At 40.9% G+C, this 20,246-nt stretch overlaps 2 protein-coding genes across 2 annotated transcripts; both read left to right on the forward strand.

Moving 5' to 3' along the window:
* The first annotated feature begins 927 nt into the window (after positions 1 to 927).
* LOC306752654 (NXPE family member 3-like) lies at positions 928 to 7,814 on the forward strand. Its single transcript, XM_079236446.1, has 7 exons — positions 928 to 983; positions 2,355 to 2,507; positions 3,682 to 4,125; positions 5,490 to 5,782; positions 6,325 to 6,395; positions 6,545 to 6,748; positions 6,832 to 7,814. The coding sequence occupies exons 2-7, from the start codon at positions 2,406 to 2,408 to the stop codon at positions 7,383 to 7,385; spliced, it is 1,668 nt and encodes a 555-aa protein (XP_079092572.1). The 5' UTR covers positions 928 to 983; positions 2,355 to 2,405; the 3' UTR covers positions 7,386 to 7,814.
* A 5,223-nt stretch (positions 7,815 to 13,037) lies between these two features.
* On the forward strand, positions 13,038 to 16,028 carry LOC306752290 (microfibril-associated glycoprotein 4-like; the record flags this gene model as incomplete). The annotated part of the gene is made up of 8 exons (XM_079236039.1): positions 13,038 to 13,112; positions 13,297 to 13,329; positions 13,482 to 13,556; positions 13,713 to 13,740; positions 13,861 to 13,952; positions 14,279 to 14,396; positions 14,853 to 15,032; positions 15,356 to 16,028. 8 exons carry the CDS (start codon positions 13,038 to 13,040, stop codon positions 15,652 to 15,654), a joined length of 900 nt encoding a protein of 299 aa, XP_079092165.1. The 3' UTR covers positions 15,655 to 16,028.
* Positions 16,029 to 20,246: the final 4,218 nt, after the last annotated feature.

Raw genomic sequence — 20,246 nt, forward strand, 5'->3', positions numbered from 1 at the left:
TTTTTAATCATATGTAACGCTCACTAACTAGTTTTGCCACTTACAGCGTTGTCCTCAGTTGTGTATAGTAACGAAGTACAAATACTTTGTTATTGTTCTTATTAAGTCGTTTTTTGGGAAATCTGTACTTTACCTTACTATTTATATTTCAGTTGACTTTCACTTTTACTTCACTACATGTTGAAAAGAAAACTTCCACTGTTTGTGGCAGCTGCCACTAGTTTTTGCAGCAGTTTCCACTGTTTTGGAGAGGTGCCGCGACAGTTTAGCCTTTCTTTCCTTTTTTTTTTACAATATGTGACAATACATTAAGGTCCTGGAAGATATGACTGTTGGTAGTTGTAAAACAAATGCTGAGTTGTAAGAGTATGGCTACTCGTTTTTACTTAAGCAAAAAGGTTCGAGAGGCAGTACTGTATCGTTAATATGTACAGTTCAAGGCCGGCAAACCCTTGAACTGTACTGCCTCTAATGCATAGCAACTGCCACACATACGGCACTATTTTCTCTAGGCTACTGAAATATTATATAGCTTAAAAACACAAATATTGACAATTTGTATAATTTATTAATATTATTATAATTGTTATAATTAATAAAATTATATATTATTATTTTTATAGCGTCCTATGCATTTTATATGGCCTAATCATGAACTATAATTTAATAAAAAACTGTATATATGTTCAACGGTTATACTAAAAAGGGAAAAAGGTTATATGTCATAATAATTAGACTTTTTACTTTCATACTGTTCCTCGATCACTCAACAAGCTCCAACAGAGAAGCCCTGATCCTCGCTCTTTTTCTGTGCTCTTTTGGCACATGGGAGTGTTTAAGAAGAGAAGGCATGACGCTGTAGGTGTGATCTCAAGTTGCAGTGCCGCTTGGGATCACTGAGAACCACATTTACTGTAACCAAGGGAGGAGCGGTGACGGATCACACTGTAATGAACGCAATCTGCAACTGAATCTCTGCTGAGGTAAGACACATGGAACTCTAAAACAAAGTAAATTTGACGTTTAATGTTACCATGAATCAGTATCAGCAAGCACTGTAATATACTGTACATGTTGGACATTGTTTTACTTCTGCTACTTCCGTTTTATGCTACTTATTACTTCTGCTTCACAACATCTCAGAGGGAAATGTGTACGTTGTACATTACATTGCATGTACTCAGTTATTAAATACTTTGTCGATCTAAGATTTGCATACAGTTAAAATTGTGTGACCAGTTCATAGAATCATGTCAGTAAAAGTATCAGCATCAAAATAGTAGTTCAGTACCTGAATCAAAAATACTCATTATGCAGAAAGCCCATTTAAGAATAATATTTTATTATATTATGTCTTCCCCGAGTCCATACTGCAGTTTCTGAAAGCTGAAGGAAAGTGATCGTCATCTGCTGTTTATTGTTCTCTTGTGTTTGCACATTACTATAGTAATACTTTTTATAATAAAATATGTCAATGTAAACACTGAGCAGTGTATTCACAATATTTGGGATCTACAAAGTCTATTAGATCAGATATAGATCATGTATCATAAGACCTGTAACCTGAGATTCAGTAGATCTGAGAAGGATTTGATTACAGGCACTGGAGAAACCAGTCTGACAGTCGGCTTGTCCTCATGAGTTATAGCTCAGAAATATTTCTGCTCTTGTTCAAACCTGTTTGTTAGGTGCATTGTACTGTTTAGAATGATGAGAACCCATAATACAGTACATATCCCAGTCAATATGTGTTATGGGTTCTCATCTTTGTATTATGGCTTCTCTGTCACGGGGTGGTTCAGAGAGAGAGGACCCAAATGCCGATGCAAAGTGAAAAGTAACTTTATTCTCAAACTGAGCTCACAACAGGGATCCAACCAGCGATCAAGGCAAGGATATACAGGAACCTAAACAGCGTTCTAAACAACAAACTAAAGAAATGAACCGACACTGGGGCAGAAGACAAACAGGGTTTAAATACACAGGGGAGGTGCAGGTGATTAGACTCAGGATACTATGACATTCCAAACAGTCTTATCTTTGTATCTCATCCATATGCTGTGACACCTCACCTAAACAGATATTTGTTTTAGTGTCTAAATGTCTTCAAATATTTTCATGATGATGCAAAGTGTACCTGATAGAATGGATCATGTTAAACAGAGAGAGGGGATGCTGTCTTTGGTTGGGGTCCTGGTTGACGGATGATCAATCTAAGCAATTCCCTGAGTGACTGGATTTAGTTTGGTCCTAAAGACTGAAAGCCGAACATGTCTCACTATTAGTATAGAGGAGGATTTCACTGGGTGTTAATTATCCATTTCTTTATTTAATATATCTATTTTTTAATCCAGTACCAGAGTAAGAGCTCCACTGAAGCTGAAGGTGAAGACTTATCACTGTTGATGAAGGTCCTATCATGTATAAGAAGGAAGTTCGGCGCCATCTTTCTCTTTCTGTCTGTCTTTGTCTTAGTCTTAGTGCTACGCAACATGGACGTTCTGGAGGTAAGAACTTGGTTTTAGCGAGATCGTGTGAAGGTTTAAATGCTTCAATGTTCTGTATTATTCAGGTTTCGGGATATTGTTTCGAAATGTGTTTCAATGTTCTTCATTGCAAATAAATATAATTTGAGTAAAATTGTATTTTTTTCTCTCAATTCAGCACCTTGATTTGCTGACAGCAGCAGATCCTGTAGTTAAAGGATAAAGCCGGCAGTATTATATTCTTTAGACCAACTCTGTCTGATTTTCCCAAAACATGAATTTAAGTGACCAACACCTTGAAAAGCACACACAAAAATAATCTTTGGATTTAACATTCACTTCATTGCCTTGTATAAAACAGAAAGTAAGATTAGTAGAATTAGTCAATGTTAAGAATATTCAAATTATCTTTTTTTTCAGTGCATATTGTTGCATCTTTATCACCATCTCTCTCTCCTCTCTCCTCTCTCCCACTCTCTCCTCTCTCTCCTCTCTCCTCTCTCCTCTCCCTCCTCTCTCTCTCCTCTATCTCTCCTCTCTCCCTCTCTCTCTCCTCTCTCTCTCCTCTCTCCCTCCTCTATCTCTCCTCTCTCCCTCCTCTCCCTCCTCTCTCTCTCTCCTCTCTCTCTCTCTCCCTCTCTCCCTCCTCTCTCTCTCCTCTCTCTCTCCTCTCTCCCTCTCTCTCTCTCCTCTCTCCCTCTCTCTCTCTCCTCTCTCTCTCCTCTCTCCCTCTCTCTCTCTCTCCTCTCTCTCTCCTCTCTCCCACTCTCTCTCTCTCCTCTCTCTCTCCTCTCTCCCACTCTCTCTCTCTCCTCTCTCTCTCCTCCTCTCTCTCCCTCTCTCTCTCTCCTCTCTCTCTCCTCCTCTCTCTCTCCTCTCTCTCTCCTCTCTCCTCTCTCCCACTCTCTCTCTCTCCTTTCTCTCTCCTCTCTCCCACTCTCTCTCTCTCCTCTCTCTCTCCTCTCTCCCTCTCTCTCTCTCCTCTCTCTCTCCTCTCTCCCTCTCTCTCTCTCCTCTCTCTCTCCTCTCTCCCTCTCTCTCCTCTCTCTCTCCTCTCTCACTCTCTCTCTCTCCTCTCTCCCACTCTCTCTCTCCTCTCTCCCACTCTCTCCCACTCTCTCTCTCCTCTCTCCCTCTCTCTCTCTCTCCTCTCTCTCTCTCTCTTTCTCTCTCTCTCTCTCTCTCTCTCTGTCAGTTTCTGCCTAAAGTCAACTTCACCATCATCGCCTCGAGAGTCTCCTCTCACCCTGACATGAGTCGCAGCTTCTGCACCTTCTACCCGCTGTCCCCTCAGGACGCTCTGGAGGAACGCCTCATACTAGACTCCACTGCTTGGCCTGAAACTCCACTTTTGCCAGCTGTTATTTCCTTGGAGCAGACCAGTGATCCAGCTCACAGCAGCTTCACCATTCTCCCAGGGAGGAGAGGAGGACAGTGGCATGTAGGGGATCAGCTGGAGGTCATGATACAAACCTCTGACTTCCAGGGTCGTCCCAAGAAGTCTGGGGGGGACTTCCTACTCGCCCGGCTGCACAACCGGAAGCTTGAAGCAGGAGTTGCTGGACAAGTGGTGGATCTTCTGAATGGGAGCTACTCTGCTGTATTCTCTTTACTCTGGGAAGGAGACGCACAGGTTGAGGTGATTGCTAAAATTTGCTAAAAAAAGAATTTAGTGACATCTAGTGGGGAGGTTGTATATTGCAATGAATACCTCTCTGCTAGATTACATGCAAAGTCAATGCACAGAAGCGAATGACGTGAAAGAGCCAACAGCGCGTTGTGAAAAATTTCCTTTTTCAACTCGGGCTAATTTTTTGCCAATGAAGCAAATTAATCACATAAACTCGAGCGAGTAAACTCAGGTGAAACGCAGCATTAGAGCTACACTGGCCTTCAGGTAATGCAAAAACATGAAAGGCCCCCTGTGTAGAGATGAAGGACTCAACTAAAACACAATGATTCTTAGTTTCAGGGGAATATACACCAATGAAAACAAAGTTATGGATATTAAATCCATTTTTGCCAATACATATGAGTAAATTAGGATATATGTGATCATGTTGTTGAATAAAACAATATTACTTAATTGAACAAATATTAAAGTGTACTCAGTTCTGCCTTACGACTGCTTTCAGGATACTACAATTCAAGAAATTGCCTGTTTGATTAGGGAAAATGATTTTCAACATTTTTATATTGAACAAACTGAACATTGAATTGTCTCTTTGTTAAGTCCCGCCCTAGAATGCAGACTGACCAGTCATTGCGTAGCAGCTCCCAGCTCCGACTACGCACTGACAACTATTTGGCTCTTATGCATATTTTTCTGATTTTCTCCATTAAAAGGCTGGTTTTATGGATATGGAGTTAGGCATGATAAAACATTTTGTAATAGTGATACTCCTTAGCCAAAGATATACATTTCTAAAATTTTATTTTTCTATGTAAACACCTGTGGAGCCTTGAGGAAGAGTGTTGTTTCCAGGTGATCTGGTGGTTATATTTTTACACAGCAAGCTTTAGCCTATCTCTTTACCTGTTTAATTTGTTTCAACTGCTTTAAAAAAAAAGTAGATATTATTTTCAAGGGAGTGCAGTCAGGGACAGTGTAGGCTCAATGGTAGATGGATTAGCAGCAGGGGGCGGGGCTAAGAAAAGCATCAAATGTACAACAAAAGGTAATGATTTAAGGCCTTTTAAAGTGCAGTTTTCTACTACTCACAGTAAATATCTACAATTTTAAAGATGTGATTATTGTACAAGTTGACATCGTGATGAGGATGAAAATCTGTACATTTAGCAGCTCTGCAATAAATTCACCTAAATCCTACACACTACATATCTTTTTAAAGATTGATCACTATTCCCGCCCTCCCGGTTGGCAGATTTACCACTCAAAAATGTTAGTCTATTTATAAACATTGGGACTTCTTCATAACAGACAAAAGTAATGTCTCATTTTTAGCCACAAATTGTAGATTCTCTTGTTCTTCATCCAATCAGGTGACGCTGGTTCACCCGAGTGAGGCCATCTCAGTGCTCGACAGGCTGACCAGAGAACAGCCAGACAGGATTTACTTCAAGAGCCTCTTCCGCTCAGGATCACTCTCTGAAACCACCGTCTGTAACGTCTGCCTACGGCCAACACAGCCGCTGTGCAACCACACTGACCTCCGTACAGGTGAGCCTTGGTTCTGCTACAAGCCGAAGAACCTGAGCTGTGATGCCAGGATCAACCACGTTAAGGGAGGATACCTACAAAACCTCAAGGCCAAGGAGGAGAAGTTCTTTCAAAGGTGAAGGAGGCAGAGAGAGAAAGAGGCATAGAAGGTTTTGACCACAGGGGGTTGACATTGATCCTGAAGAACTTTGAAATGTAAAGATAATACAAATACTACTTGACTTTCATTTCCAACATTGGTTAATATTTTATCTTATTCATTTATATTTTATCATGCAATTGTATGCATCCGTTTTCCTTGAGTGCACAATAAGCTATTAATATGATACAATAACCGTATGAAGTTGATATGGGTAAAATGTTAGCCAACACTGGACTATTTACACATCTAGAAGACATGAACAAACATTTACATTAATTTGGAGTTGTGTTAATGGCTACCTGTAAAAACGTAGAACTAAAACAATGAGCTGAGAGATGATCAGATGATAAGTATCTGTGTCTTAATCAGTGCGAGCGACATGTTGCAGATTACCCATAGTCATTGACCCATTGCTTATATAAATATATTGATACAGGCAACTTTAACTCACAAAATGAATATTGAGTTGTTGTCACATGTTTAAGACATATTTTATGTGTGCTTTTTTTCTTCAGTGGTGTCAACATGAAAGTCTCCATTCGGGCTTCAGGACCTTCCAATGTCCTTGTGTTGCCAAAAGAGAGAGGTAAGCACGGTTTCAAAACTGAATGTCCTACAGGCAATGAAAGTGTGCTGGCAGCATGGAGCATCCATAAGAGGTTCATACATTCACTTTGTATCGTATTTTGTTTTTTGAGGAGATAAACCCACTCCTGTTATTTCACTTCCTCTCAGGTCAGCTGAAGGGGAATAGCAGCACTGCGGCATCTGGACCATCTGGTTATTACTACCAGGGTTTGTGGCGAGCACTAAGTGGCACTACAGTTCGCCAATTCAACACGTCTGCCATCACTGAGTGTCTGAAAGGCAAGGCGGTCCACCTGTATGGGGACTCCACCGTCAGGCAGTGGTTTGAATTCCTCAACGCAGCTCTACCAGGTAGCTGGTCCACAGGGATTTCTGGCAACAGTTTGGTTTTGTTCCCACTGCAGCCTAATATGTTCCCCCTGTCATACTTTCAGGTCTTAAGCAGTTTGACCTGCACAGCCCAAACCAAGGTGGACCTTTTCTGGCCTTAGACTATGCAAACAACATCTTGGTGACGTTCCGCTGCCACGGTCCTCCTCTTCGTTTCGGCAACATCCCAGCTAGAGAGCTTCGTTACATTGCCAATGAGCTAGATGACTTAGTCGGAGGCCCCAACACTGTCATAGTCTTTGGCATCTGGGCTCACTTCAGCACTTTCCCCATGGAGATCTACATCAGAAGACTACAGAGCATCCGCAGGGCAGTGGTGCGGCTGCTGGACAGGGCTCCAGGCACGCTGGTCGTCATCCGGACGGGGAACCCCAAAGCTTTGACGCTTTATGAGACAATTACCAACAGCGACTGGTACTCACTGCAGCGCGATGAGGCACTCAGAGCCGTGTTCAAAGGACTGAATGTTCATCTGATCGACGCCTGGGAGATGAGCCTGGCCCACCATCTGCCGCACAACCTCCACCCACAACCTCCCATTATTAAGAATATGATAAACCATATATTGTCCTACATATGTCCTCAGAAGGCTGGCTAGTTGTGTTCTGTTTGTTGGGAGAGAGGAATGGGGATTACAGCACATGAGTTTACATGTCATCTCATCCTGTTCCAATGTCAGGTCCCGGGACAGAGGATGTTGTTTGTTTACAGATTGTAAAGCCCTCTGTGCCAAATGTATTATATTCATCAGACAATGTTGAGTGGATTGAAAGTGTCTCCAAGTCCGCGATAATATAAAAAATGATCACACTGAACACATACAACTTCATGCTCCATGACTTGGGATTGTCTCACAGAATCCAGAAGGCGGTCGTTTCCTGATGTACAGAATCGTCAACTCGTCGCACTCTGTTTCCATCTGCAGTCTGACATTGCACCTCATCTCAAATCGATTTCCATGTGGTGGGGATTTGTTTTTTGCTAACCAACCACAAGAAACCAAAGTTCTCGCCTGAATCTAACGTCTGCAGAGTTAAAAGAGAAAGCACAAAAATTGAACTAGCCTATGTCATCGGGCAACACTGAGAAGCGATGCCCGGATTGTTAATCAAGGGGGTTGTGGTTGCCTATCAATAAATACTTTATATGTCATAAGTCTATTTCTATCATAGACAAAATAAATCCTAACCCCCCTTATCACACATACAAAAACAGTTTTCTCCCGTCTATTTAGCAACACCCATTGAGTGACCCTCCCCCCCCCTGATTATATTAACCTTATTAGCCTTATGGACAGAGGCACTACGCCCCCAAGTGGTGGGAGGTTTAACAAAACAATAACAAAATGGCTCTTCCACAATGGCCCCTAATTGTGTCTGGCAGCAGAAAAAAATATTCTTTATAAGTTTTACTTACGTCAATTTCTTAGGAATTCCCTTTAATCCATAAACTGTGTTTCCTTGTCTCAGAAACATGGTTGTGGATCTTCACCATTATTCTTGAGTTGATTGACAAAGAAGACAAATCTTTGTCACTGATTATGCTGGCCTTTGTAGACAAACAGAATGCACTCGTCCTTTCCAATCAGGAAATGTCTGTAGTATCCTTCCAAGTTTTCAAGTATCCAGGATCCACGAGATGCTGTTGAATCAGCAACAACAACGATATCTCCAGGTAAAAAACTCATTCCATATTTGCCTTTCTTGCAACAATAGTATGTATTCTTGTGTGTATCTTTTACAAAAGAGATCCGTTAAATACTAAGTCTATCTCTATCTCCTTTTAATATACAGATCCAAAACTGGGTTTCCTTTCATCAAAAGAATGTGATTTGGTGATAATAGCTCAAGGTCATTAGGATCATCAGACAACTATGTAATAGGCCGATCATTCAGTATGGCTTCCGCTTCACAAAGCACACTGTGGAATCCTTCATCCTCCAAACATTGCTGACAAAGAACAGTGTTTAAAATCCTCCTGACCATACGTATGATGCGTTCCCAAATGCCACCATGATGGGATCCGACAGGAGGGTTGAAACTCCATGTAATTCCTTCCTGTGCCATAGTATTTAGTATTTTATTTTGACCTAATGAAGCTAAAGCTTCTCCAAGTTCTCTTTAAGCTCCCACAAAGTTATTTCCGTTGTCTGATCGAATCGTAGAAACTTGTCCTCTCCGGCAGATGAATCTTCTCAACGCATTGATGCACAAGTCTGTGTCAAGCGAGTAAGACTGCTCTACTTGCCATGCAAATGAAAAGTACTGCATACGACCTCTGTTCACAATTTCTTATTGACAAAGTATCAGTAGAAAACTGCAGTTTAGAAGGCTGTTAAATCCTTACTTTGCGAGGCCCCGTCCCATACTGCTACTCTATCAATCATTGAGCCTAAACTGTCACCAATTGCACTCCCTTGAAAATATTACATAAATATTATTATATTTGTTTAAGCAGTTGAAACAAATTAAACAGATAAAGAGATAGGCTAAAGCTTACTGGGCAAAATATAACCACCAGATCACCTGGCAACAACGATCTTCCTTTAAATGCTCCAATTCAACCATTCAATGTTTAGTTTCTTCAATAAAGGAATGTTGGAAATACTTTCCCTTCATTTTTTTAAATTTAACAGGTATTTTAGTATCCTGAAAGCATTAGCAAGGCAGAACTGAGTCCACTTTAATAAGTTAATTTATTGCAAGTATTATTGTTTTATTCAGCAAAATTTTGCATGTATCTTAATTTCCCCATATCGTATTATGATATTAGTATTATTAATGTATTGGAAACAATATCCATAACTTTGTTTTCATTGGTGTATATTCACCTGAAACCAGTGGCGAGCCATGCATTTTCGACTTGGGCCTTCTGGGCCGTCTGATATCGTCTACATAAATATGCGCATGATGGGACGCTGCGTCATTAACGCATGTAGTCCATATCGACAAGAACAAATTCACTAGAACCAGTCACATTTAATTATAACAAAACATGACAAAACAATCCAACAAAACTGCGGCACTAAAACACTGCACACTCAAGAGCACGAGCCACGATCAGAAGAAAGGATATTAACTGCCGTAAAATTCATGTTATAAGCAGCTACTTTTTTTTTTTCAATGACATGGTTGTTCAGTTAATCGGTGCGCTTCAAGGTGAGGATTGTCACTGCCAAACATGCCCATAACCCTCCATGAGAAAGGCGTAAAGTAAATCCGCCACCAAGTCTGTTTCTCCTGCTCCTTCAGCCATTGAGTGTTAAAACAAGCAAAATACTAAACAGGTCACACACATGTATTATGTTTCAGCCTGAACTCATCTTACTCCCACTGAATAATGCTAGCAGCTAGATAGCTTTCTGTTGAAACGCTGGCCCACTGACCAATCACAGTGCATGTTAATGGTCACAATGGCCCACTGACCAATCATAAGTCCAGGGCCATCTTGCGGGCGCTGGCACGTCAAAGAATACGCCCAGCATGTCAAACTAAAGATCTGATTGGCTGAAGACTATGACAAACACGACAACGTCCCCATGTACTTTAATCTGCAAAAGCCAGCTTGAAGCCGTTCTGCTTCCATAGAGACATAGAGGTGAAATCTGATTGGATAAGAGCTCTCCTTAAAAAAAGCTGCACTGGAAGCAGCGCTGCAGGCTGGAAGCAGAGCAACAGAGGAAGACAGGAGCTGTGCAATGAGAAAATAAGCTAATAGGGAAAACATATTATAAGACATATAGTGTATTTGTGCTTTCTGTTTTACACAAGGCAAGAAACTGAATGTTAAATTCAAAAATATTCAGGATCTCGTGGAGCCCGGGAGGGAACATGGAGGAGAAAACAAAATTGCAAGATGAAATCTCGCAAAAGATGTCAGGTAAAAAAAATGTAAACATATAACCCAGGGCTCTCAAGTGTCACGCATTGAGCGTGACTGTCACGCATTTCGGTCTTAAGTCACGCCCTCCCGCCACACATCGTATTTCTCACGCTGAAAAAAAACTCTAGGCTATTTAATGTGCCGCAGCGCGCAAACATGACCTGGTCGCGCCGCCCTCACCATGGAGGAATCAAGCACGTCTCCCCCGAATCCCCTGCCAATCAATAAAAAGAAATGGGCGACACGAATAGCCAATCAGAAAAACGCATCTGAAAAAACGCCCCCCACCCAACCCCCGGCTGCGCCTCTGTCCGGGGGGGGGGGGGGGGAGAAAGAAAGAGATGTCACTCTTACCTGTCTTAAAAACTTGAGAGCCCTGTATAACCTGTAATGCAGGCTACACGTCTGGATCAGTTGAGCACAATCGACAACAATGAAGCGCACACCTGTGGGAGTGGTGAATTGTATGGACTTATCTGCAGCCCCGCAAAGCTCTAAAACTGCTGTGCCAACAACTGTGAAACGTGAGAACGATAGCTTAGCAAAGGGGAAGCTTTACCTCATGTCTCGATGGTTCAGAGCACCACGGCATGAACACTAAAGAGGCTCTGATGCGTCCTGCTAATCGGACCAGGGCGTCACACAAAAGCAGAATGTCAATTTGTTGTAACCGGTGAGACCAGTCTGCTGTGTGTCGAGGTCTGTATGATTATAATCTACTGATCAGCCTCGCGTCGTTTTCAAGCGACTTAATGAACACAGTCATAGAACTTTTCTCTGCTCATGGATTTATCAAAAATAAGTGTGCCCTCAGATGCTGCAGGGACTTCAAGAATTGAAGTAGCTTTTCATACAGTAGCCTATGAAGAAGCTGTGGGAAATAGATACTGTATGAACCTCCTACATGCATTCATAGATTGATGCAGATTTAGTCCCTGAATGCCACACCAGATGCCACTGTTTGGGTGAGGTGCCCCGGCATATGGATAAGATGCATTCTACTGTTGAGAATGTTGAGAACCCATTATACATATTGACTTGTAATATATACAAGTCAATAGGGTTTTCATCATTCTAAACAGTACAATACACCGAACAAAAAGCTTTGAACAAGAGCAGAAATATTTCTGAAACACATCTGACCTATAACACATGAGGACAAAGAGACTGACGTCAGACTGGTTTGTCAGACTGGTTTGTCAGACTGGTTTGTCAGACTGGTTTGTCAGACTGGTTTGTCCAGTGCTTCTAGTCAAATCCCTCAGATACTGAATCTCATGTAACAGGTTCTTAAGAAAGAGCACGGAAATGGTGTAAAAGAAACCAAACAATCTGATCTAATAGACTTTGTAGATCCCAAATCTTATTAATACGCTGCTCAGTGTTTACATTGACCTATCTTGTTATAAAAAGTATTACTACAGCTATGCGCAAACACAAACAGCAGATGACGATCACTTTCGTTCAGCTTTCAGAAACTGTAGTATGGACTTGGGGGAGACATAATATAATAATATATTATTCTAAAATGTGCGTTCTGCATAATGAGTATTTTTGCTTCAGGTACTTGAGGTATTTTTTGATGGTGATACTTTTACTGACATTAAGTTCAGAATGCATGATTCTATCAACTGGTCATACGTTTTTAACTGCATGTAAATCTTAAATCAACAAAGTATATAATACCTGAGTAAATGTAATCTAATGTACAAAGTATGAATTTCCCTCTGAAATGTTGTAAAGCTGAAGTGTTAAGTAGCATAAAACAGAAGTAGTACAAGTAAAATAATGTGATTAAATCAAAAATATTTGTTGAATAACTATTATTGAGCTTTTCTTTACAGCCAGATTGTTCAACAACCACATTTAAATATCTGGCGTTTTGCAAGTTCTACAGCACCTTCACATGTTCTACAGCACCTTCACATGTTCTACAGCACCTTCACATGTTCTACAGCACCTTCACATGTTCTACAGCACCATCACACGTTCCACAGCACTTTCACAGAGCCCGTCTACCCCGGGTTTGGGATGGAGTCCGATGACAGCTCTGTAACTATTTGTGCAGTGGAGGCTTTGCAAGAACTCGTTCCTCTGTCAGCAAGTGCAGAAATAATTGACGGATGTTGAATGAAAATGGAAATTGTGTTTTTCTGCTCAAAGAGCAGCAAAGCTGAAGAATATTGTACATCTGATGAGTTGGGTAAAAAAAAGGGAATTCTGAATTTTCACTTTGGTTGTCAATTGAATTGATAGTATCTTTCATCGACTTTCATCTACTTTCTTGGCAGCCATTTCACTCAAAATCACAAATGTCATGCTCATGGTGGCGTTTAGATTAGTCATTAGAATACACCACCTGGGTACCATGAATTTACAAAATATGGTGCCAATCCATCACGCAGTGTTTGGTCCCGTGCTGTTTTACAGGGATGAGGAAACAGTGAGTGATCGCACATTGTGTCACAACATTGTGCGATTGGGAGTGTGCGATTTCCTAAGTGGCCGCTGACTGTATCGGACGTCAACAACATGACAGGTATTTCTTGTTTGAGTCTGCCTCGGAATGTTTGCCTGAAGTAACAAGATGGGCTATAAGAGGACTAGGTCTGTTGTCTCCTGCTCAGTCTGCACCAGGACGTGGTTCATCCAGCACACAGGTCAGTGCTAGAAAGAACACTTACATTACTATGGGCTAATAATGGCAGTGTTGGTCTCGTGAAAGTGAACGAAGGCTGAACAGTCCCACTGCTCAGACAGCTGTTTTAACATTTATAAAAGGTTTTAAAAAGTGATTCTCTTTTAAACGCAGGTCAAAATGAAGAGTCTGGTCGGGTATTGTGTGCTCATCTCGGTGTTTCTTTTGAGCTGCACTGGACAGGCTGAGGTAATACAACTACATGATATCTCTTCCTCTCTGCATTGTCTTCCTCCTCTCTTTTGTCTTTAATACGTTTCAGACAAGCTGCTCAATTCTCACGCTCTGGCTTTACCGTCCATATTTTTAAGTCTCACTATAAAACTGTTTCTCTGATATTGATAGGATCCCCAGGAGTGTACTTCGCCTCAAGGTACGGTGAATGTTATTCTCGCCTCACAATCTCATGCAATGCACACATTTTGGAAGATTGTGTATATTCAGATTTCATGACGTTCCTCCTCTTGTTTTTCTCTTGTGGCTCTAACCTCAGGCACAGACTGCTCACAGATTAAGACTCTCTCACCACAAGCGTCCAGTGGGGTTTATTGGATCCAGCCTTCTGGAGTCAACGACCCGTTCAAGGTATAACAAAAGAACCTGAGACGTAATGTACATAGCAAGGCTTGACTGTAATTGACCATTCGCTAAGCCACACCCCCTTAGTTATTGTTGCAACGCCTGTCCTTACCAATACAGAATCTTAAATTGTACAGCTCTTTTCTGTTGTGGCAGAAATTAATAAACAGTGCTATGACAGATTTTGGAAGAAAAAAAATATAGAGCATGCAAAGGTCTTTTCTAAACCCCTGTGGAAGACATGTCGGTCTTTAGGTAGTGTGCAAAAAGCCTGGCACATGTTTCATTTTGTATTTCTAACATACTGCATGTTAACTGGACTACCTGCTCAGGTGTTCTGTGAAATGCGGCAAGACGGCGGCTGGACGGTGTTTCAGAGGCGCAGTGGAGCAGCGGTTTCCTTCAACAGGGAATGGGCAGCATATACAATGGGTTTTGGAAAATTAACAGGTAAGTAAAGAATATAAAACTGGTTGCGTTTGTTCAGTGATGTGAGGATAAATCAAACTTGTGATGAACTGTCACACGCCTTACTTATTATACAGGGAATGTACATATCCCAGAATGCAGAATAATAAAATAAGCTGTTATTAAGGTGAAACATTTCAAGAATTAACAGATGTTTTTTTTCCTCATTGACATTGGCCGGAAACAGCCTCTTTTGCCACATGCTCTCCTGTGAGATTAGATTACAATTTAAACGCAATATGAACATTTTCTACCACACATACGTGTATGCAAATCAGGCTGTGGGGCCAACTACTCCTAGAGTAAAAGCATTGTGTGAACTTCAGAAATTGCAATCTTGAACTTTCAAAATCTTGCGTCCTGCAGCATTGACAACTCAAAGCAACGTTGTATCGGAAAAAACTGAATGATCTCCTTGTGCTCTGCCGATTCCCTTAGAGGACCACTGGCTGGGTCTGATGAGGGTTTCCTCTCTGAGCAAGACCAAGACCTGGACCCTGAGGGTCGACCTGTTCGACCACGACGATGTCACTGCTTTCGCCGAGTACAGAAACTTCAAGTTGGGCAGTGAAAAAGAAGCTTTCAAACTGCATGTCGGAGACTACAATGGAGATGCAGGTACTGCCGACTTTTGACCATCTTTTCCCGTTTAATTTTGTTATCTTGCAACCTATATCAACTGGGGTCCATGTTGCTTTTATAAGACACATAATAAAATGTTACACATGGCAGCTTTAAAGTGAGTCAATCTATCTTTTGAAAGAGGAAATACAATTTCCTCTTTCAAAAGTGGAATTCAAATAAAATGCACGCAATCTACCCTCAAGGGTTTTAATTGATCTGGTATGACTAGTAGCGTAATGTGGCTAACGTTGGCAAACTTAAGTCGAACTATTACTGAATCCTGAACTTGCTGAACCGGTTTCCAACTTTGTCCACAGGTGATGCCATCCGTGGTGCCTATTCAGGCATCGACCAGAACGGCTTCGGCTTCAGCACCACCGACCGCGACAACGACGGCTGCTCCCCATGCATCTTTGATGACATTATTCAAAGGGCTTGTACCTCTTCAGACGGTGGGGGCTGGTGGTACAGCAGCTGCGGCTCTGCCGGCCTAAACGGAGACTGGCATCCTAATGGTGAACACGTCGGTTGGGCGTCAGGCCTCCACTGGCATACCTGGAAAGCTCCTGTGCCGTACTCCCTGAAGGCCACCAGAATGATGATCAAGTCTGTGTGAGCGGAGCCAACCCACACTTAACTTCATACTGGCTTTTCTAGTCGCACATCTAGGCTGGTAATACATTTAAGCAATAGGACTTTCTTTTCCATGTGCAAATCAGTTCTCTTTTTAAGATACTGGGCATACTGGTTATTTCACACTTCCAGGGTGTTTCTGCCTTTGTAGATTGATTATTGTTGATGGTTTTCAAATTTCTTCATGTTAACACACGAGAGGAAGACATGTTAACTTGTCGATGACGTCATTATTGAGGTTTGACTGATTGTATTATTGAAAGTCCACAAACAGAGCACAGTTTGGAAAGGCTAGGCGCATTTATTCTACTGTAAAACACCTGCGTATGAAGACATACATAATCAATAAACATTTGTTTGCAGAACTTTTGATCTGTCTATTAAATGTTATTCCTGACAAAACATTGGTATGGAAAATGAACCATATCAATCTTCTCTAGAGAAAACAAATGTGATGTGAAACACTTAAATGTCTTTAAGCATTTATTGACATTTATACCTATATTATAATTGAATGGACAGAGCTCTTTCACCACAAATGGTTTGGAGGTCTGACCCAGATAAAAGGTTTAACGGAGTTCTGGTCTAAATCACACACACACACACACACACACACACACACACACACACACACACACACACACACACACACACACACACACACACGTACGTCAGGAGTGTCGCCTCTGCTGTCAAGTCGCGTGGATGAGAATATTTTAACAAGATTACTCTTCTGGTATTGCATTGGAAATAAAATCTTTAATGAAGAAAATTAGTTTGGAGCAGTTCTGATTTTAAAAGTAACGCCGTTTTAAAGAAACACTGGATAGACTGTACTAGCCGGAAATAAACATTAGCAATCCCGAAGAGGAATTAAGAACAATCAAATGTTAAAAGTAGATGAAAGATGCTACCAATTCAATTGACAACCAAAGTGAAAATTCAGAATTATCTTTTTTCCCCAACTCATCAGATGTACAGTATTCTTCAGCTCTGCTGCAACCTTCTGAGCAGAAAAAAACAATTTCCATTTTCATTCAACATCCGTCAATTATTTCTGCACTTGCTGACAGAGGAACGAGTTCTTGCAAAGCCTCCACTGCAGAAATAGTTACAGAGCTGTCATCGGACTCCATCCCAAACCCGGGGTAGACGGGCTCAGTGAAAGTGCTGTGGAACGTGTGAAGGTGACGCAGAAACTGCAAAACCCCAGATATTTAAGTGTGGTTGTTGAACGGCACAATCTGGCTTTAAAGAAAAACTCAATAATACACTGTAACAAGATTACTGTAGAATTTATAGTAACTTGCTGACAGCAATTAGCAAGTAAGTAGCTGTAGTTAATTTTACAGTATGCTTACTGCAAAATGAATCACAGTACCCATGGATTACTGTAGTCATTTCTACAGTATAATCCCAGTACCGTCATTGTTATTACAGTAGTTATCAAAATACTGTACTTTTGATCACAGTAACCGTGTACAGTTTACAGCAAATCACAATTTACTGTAACATGCATCACTGTATTCATTTTAATACTGTAAATGAATACAGTGTTATTACATGAGTCATTTCTTTTAATATTTTAACATTTTAAATACAAATTTAACATTTTGTTTTTAGTTTGAAAAGTTTTGTAAGCAACAACACTTTTTCATCAAGTTTCTTTCGTCACTTACTATGAGAATTTAAACATGTTTTAATTAAAGTAATTTGACAGTAATCAGTCAAATTCAAGCACTGGAAGCAATGAAATATTCAAGCAATGAAATATACATACAATGTCCATGACTGACTTTATTGTTACTGTATGAACTGGAATCCTCTCCCTCGGCCGTCGGCTTCTCCATGAACTGAGTCTCTTCCTGGGCAGGAGTCCTCTTCCCTGCAGTGGAAGGACAGAGAGACATTGGTTACCGATTGTTATGATGTTTTGTGTTCCGGTTTTATTTTGAAGGTCCTTGTCTCATGTGTCCTCTGTTCCTCTGCACTTCCTGTCTGGTGATTGTCTGCTGATTGTTTCTTCCTGTGTCTAATCACCCACACCTTCTCCTTGTACTTGAGCCCTCTGTGTCTTCTGTTCTCTTGTCTGGTCGTACTGTGTGATACTGTGTGTGTGCCCTTGTTCCTGCCTTTTGTTCCTGCTTTTTGTGCCGTTTGGTGTTTTTGAGAATCTTGTTTGTGAATCCTGCCTGCTCTGCAAGGAATAAAGCTATTTTATTTTTCACCACGCATCTGCATTTGGGTCCTCGCTCCGAGTCTCCCGTGACTTACCAGCATGATGAGCCTTGAGGCTCAGTAGAGACACCTGGGCCTCAACATCAGCCTGGTGGAGGTTTCCTGCAACACAAAATAAACAGACAATAGTACTGTATTTATTAGGAGAGACATGAAAGAAACCCTTACTTTGATGTTCAAGGTGTATTTAGGGGGAAAGTGAGAAGATAAGCATTGTTTAGTCTGGAAGACGTGGTTCACGTGGGGAGACGGGCACATGGAGCAGGACAGAGTTCCCATAACAAACACCTGCTTTTTTGGTTTGAAGTTTGAAATGTGTACAACTTTATATATGGGGCTGTGAACAGCTGTGTGTGTGTGTGTGTGTGTGTGTGTGTGTGTGTGTGTGTGTGTGTGTGTGTGTGTGTGTGTGTGTGTGTGTGTGTGCCATGTAGCATTAGCTCAGAAAACACATGCCATGTTGTGCTGTGTAAAAGTCTGACCTGTTGTGCTGTCTGACCTGTTGTAGCGTTCTGCTTCACTCACAACGCACGGTAGCTAGCAAGAGAGAAAAGAGTCAAAACTTCTCCAAACGGAGCGAGCCCACACACACACACACACACACACACACACACACACACACACACACATACAGCGACATCGTCACACATAAAAGATTCCAATTGATTTACAAGTTACACTAAACGCATGCCATTTATCAACTATATGAAGCCAAATGATTTATATCACAACTTAAAGTGCAAATACTATATTATGGTTGTAGCTCTAGCTCCACAATATTGTCGAGAGAAACTAATGTCCATCGGCACACAACATTGTAGTCTACTGTCGTCATTTGTGTCACGCAACAGAAGGTATACAATGCCGTTTTCCCCTCTGTCTGTGTGATAGCTAAACCTACACTGTAAAATCCAATTAGTTAACCTTACTTACAAAAAGCTTGCAAAACGATTGCCTTAAATATCAAGTAAAGGAACTTGTTACAGGAAAGTAAAATTGACTATGTATTGTATGTTGTACTAATACATGTTTATTTAGTGCAGTATACTTATACTTGAGTTTAAGTAACTAAAAATAATGAGTAAGGAGTACTCAGGCACCAAAAAGTAATGTTCCCAGCTGTGTGTGCAGCGGTCTGAGCTACTTATGTGTCAGGGTTAGAACTTTAGTCATGGTTTTAACTTTAGTCATTAAAACTTTATAACAGCAGTTAATAACCCACAACTAACGCTCTTTAACAGCGCAAAACACCGCGACACAACAGTTCGTGACAAATAAACAATTTGTACCACTAATAATTGTACATTCATAAAATTACATCACAGAACTGCATGCTGGGTACACAATACCTTACTGTTGCTGCAGCCTCTTGTAAACCTGCTACACAGTTCTCCAGGGAAACAGTTTACAAAGAGTAAATGTGACTCTTAACACGCACTGCACGTTTCAACACAACCTTGTTTAACGTCACTTCTGCAGAAAGCTCGATCATGCGGCGTTCACTTGTAACTCAAGACTTTCCGGGTGCTCAATGTTGCGCGCCCTGCAACCAAAATGCGTTCGTCAACTTTCATTATTTGACGATTAAATACATTTTCAGGTGACCTGACTAGCTCAGTGGTTGTCCTGTAGCCACAAGGTAGCCTGTTCGATCCCTGGTCTCCCCATAGTTCATATGTTGAAATGTTGAACATATGTTGAACATTAGCAGCAGTAAGAAACACTAAACAATTTACACACAGTTATTTTGCTTGATAACTTACCTTATTCTTCAAAAGAAAAAATGAGATTCAAAATCCAAGCTGTCTTTCTTGCCTAAGCTTCTGAGTCAGCTAGATCCACTGTGTCTTAGGCACGCATGGACTGAATGCTGGCTTCTGCACATGCTCAGACCCCAGCTGTTATTTTTTTCCTGGGTATATCATGTTAGCTTTACTCAAAACAATTAGTAAATTGGCTATTTTCAACCTGCAAGTAACTGTTACTTAGTACCTCACAACATGTTTTACAGACATGTAATCACTGTCACTGCCAAGACTAAACAAATTTTACAATAAATGCTTTGTTCCTTCTTATCAGTTTCCATGAGAGTGAATGTGTTTACAACAGCCAATAAAATGCATATAAATATAAATGCATATAAATGAAATATAAATGAAATGCATGATCAGTAGTGGGTATTTGAATTCAAATAATCTATCATATTTGCTCTTTACAAATCTGAGCTATCATCATTAGGGTAAATATTGTCTGTTAAATTGTGATAAATTAAAAAACATTTCAAATTATTTACAGAGTTTAACACTCAAAAACTCAGCTAATAAGCTTGTGTGTGTG

This window comes from Taurulus bubalis (genome assembly GCF_910589615.1).
Source record: "Taurulus bubalis genome assembly, chromosome: 20".
Classification (NCBI taxonomy): domain Eukaryota; kingdom Metazoa; phylum Chordata; class Actinopteri; order Perciformes; family Cottidae; genus Taurulus; species Taurulus bubalis.

Excerpts from the sequence above, each read along its gene's own strand:
- LOC306752654 (XM_079236446.1), top strand. The coding sequence starts at position 2,406 with ATGAAGGTCCTATCATGTATAAGAAGGAAGTTCGGCGCCATCTTTCTC. Across the intron at positions 2,508-3,681 it reads GCAACATGGACGTTCTGGAG|TTTCTGCCTAAAGTCAACTT; the intron begins GTAAGAACTTGG and ends TCTCTCTGTCAG. Across the intron at positions 4,126-5,489 it reads AAGGAGACGCACAGGTTGAG|GTGACGCTGGTTCACCCGAG; the intron begins GTGATTGCTAAA and ends TCATCCAATCAG.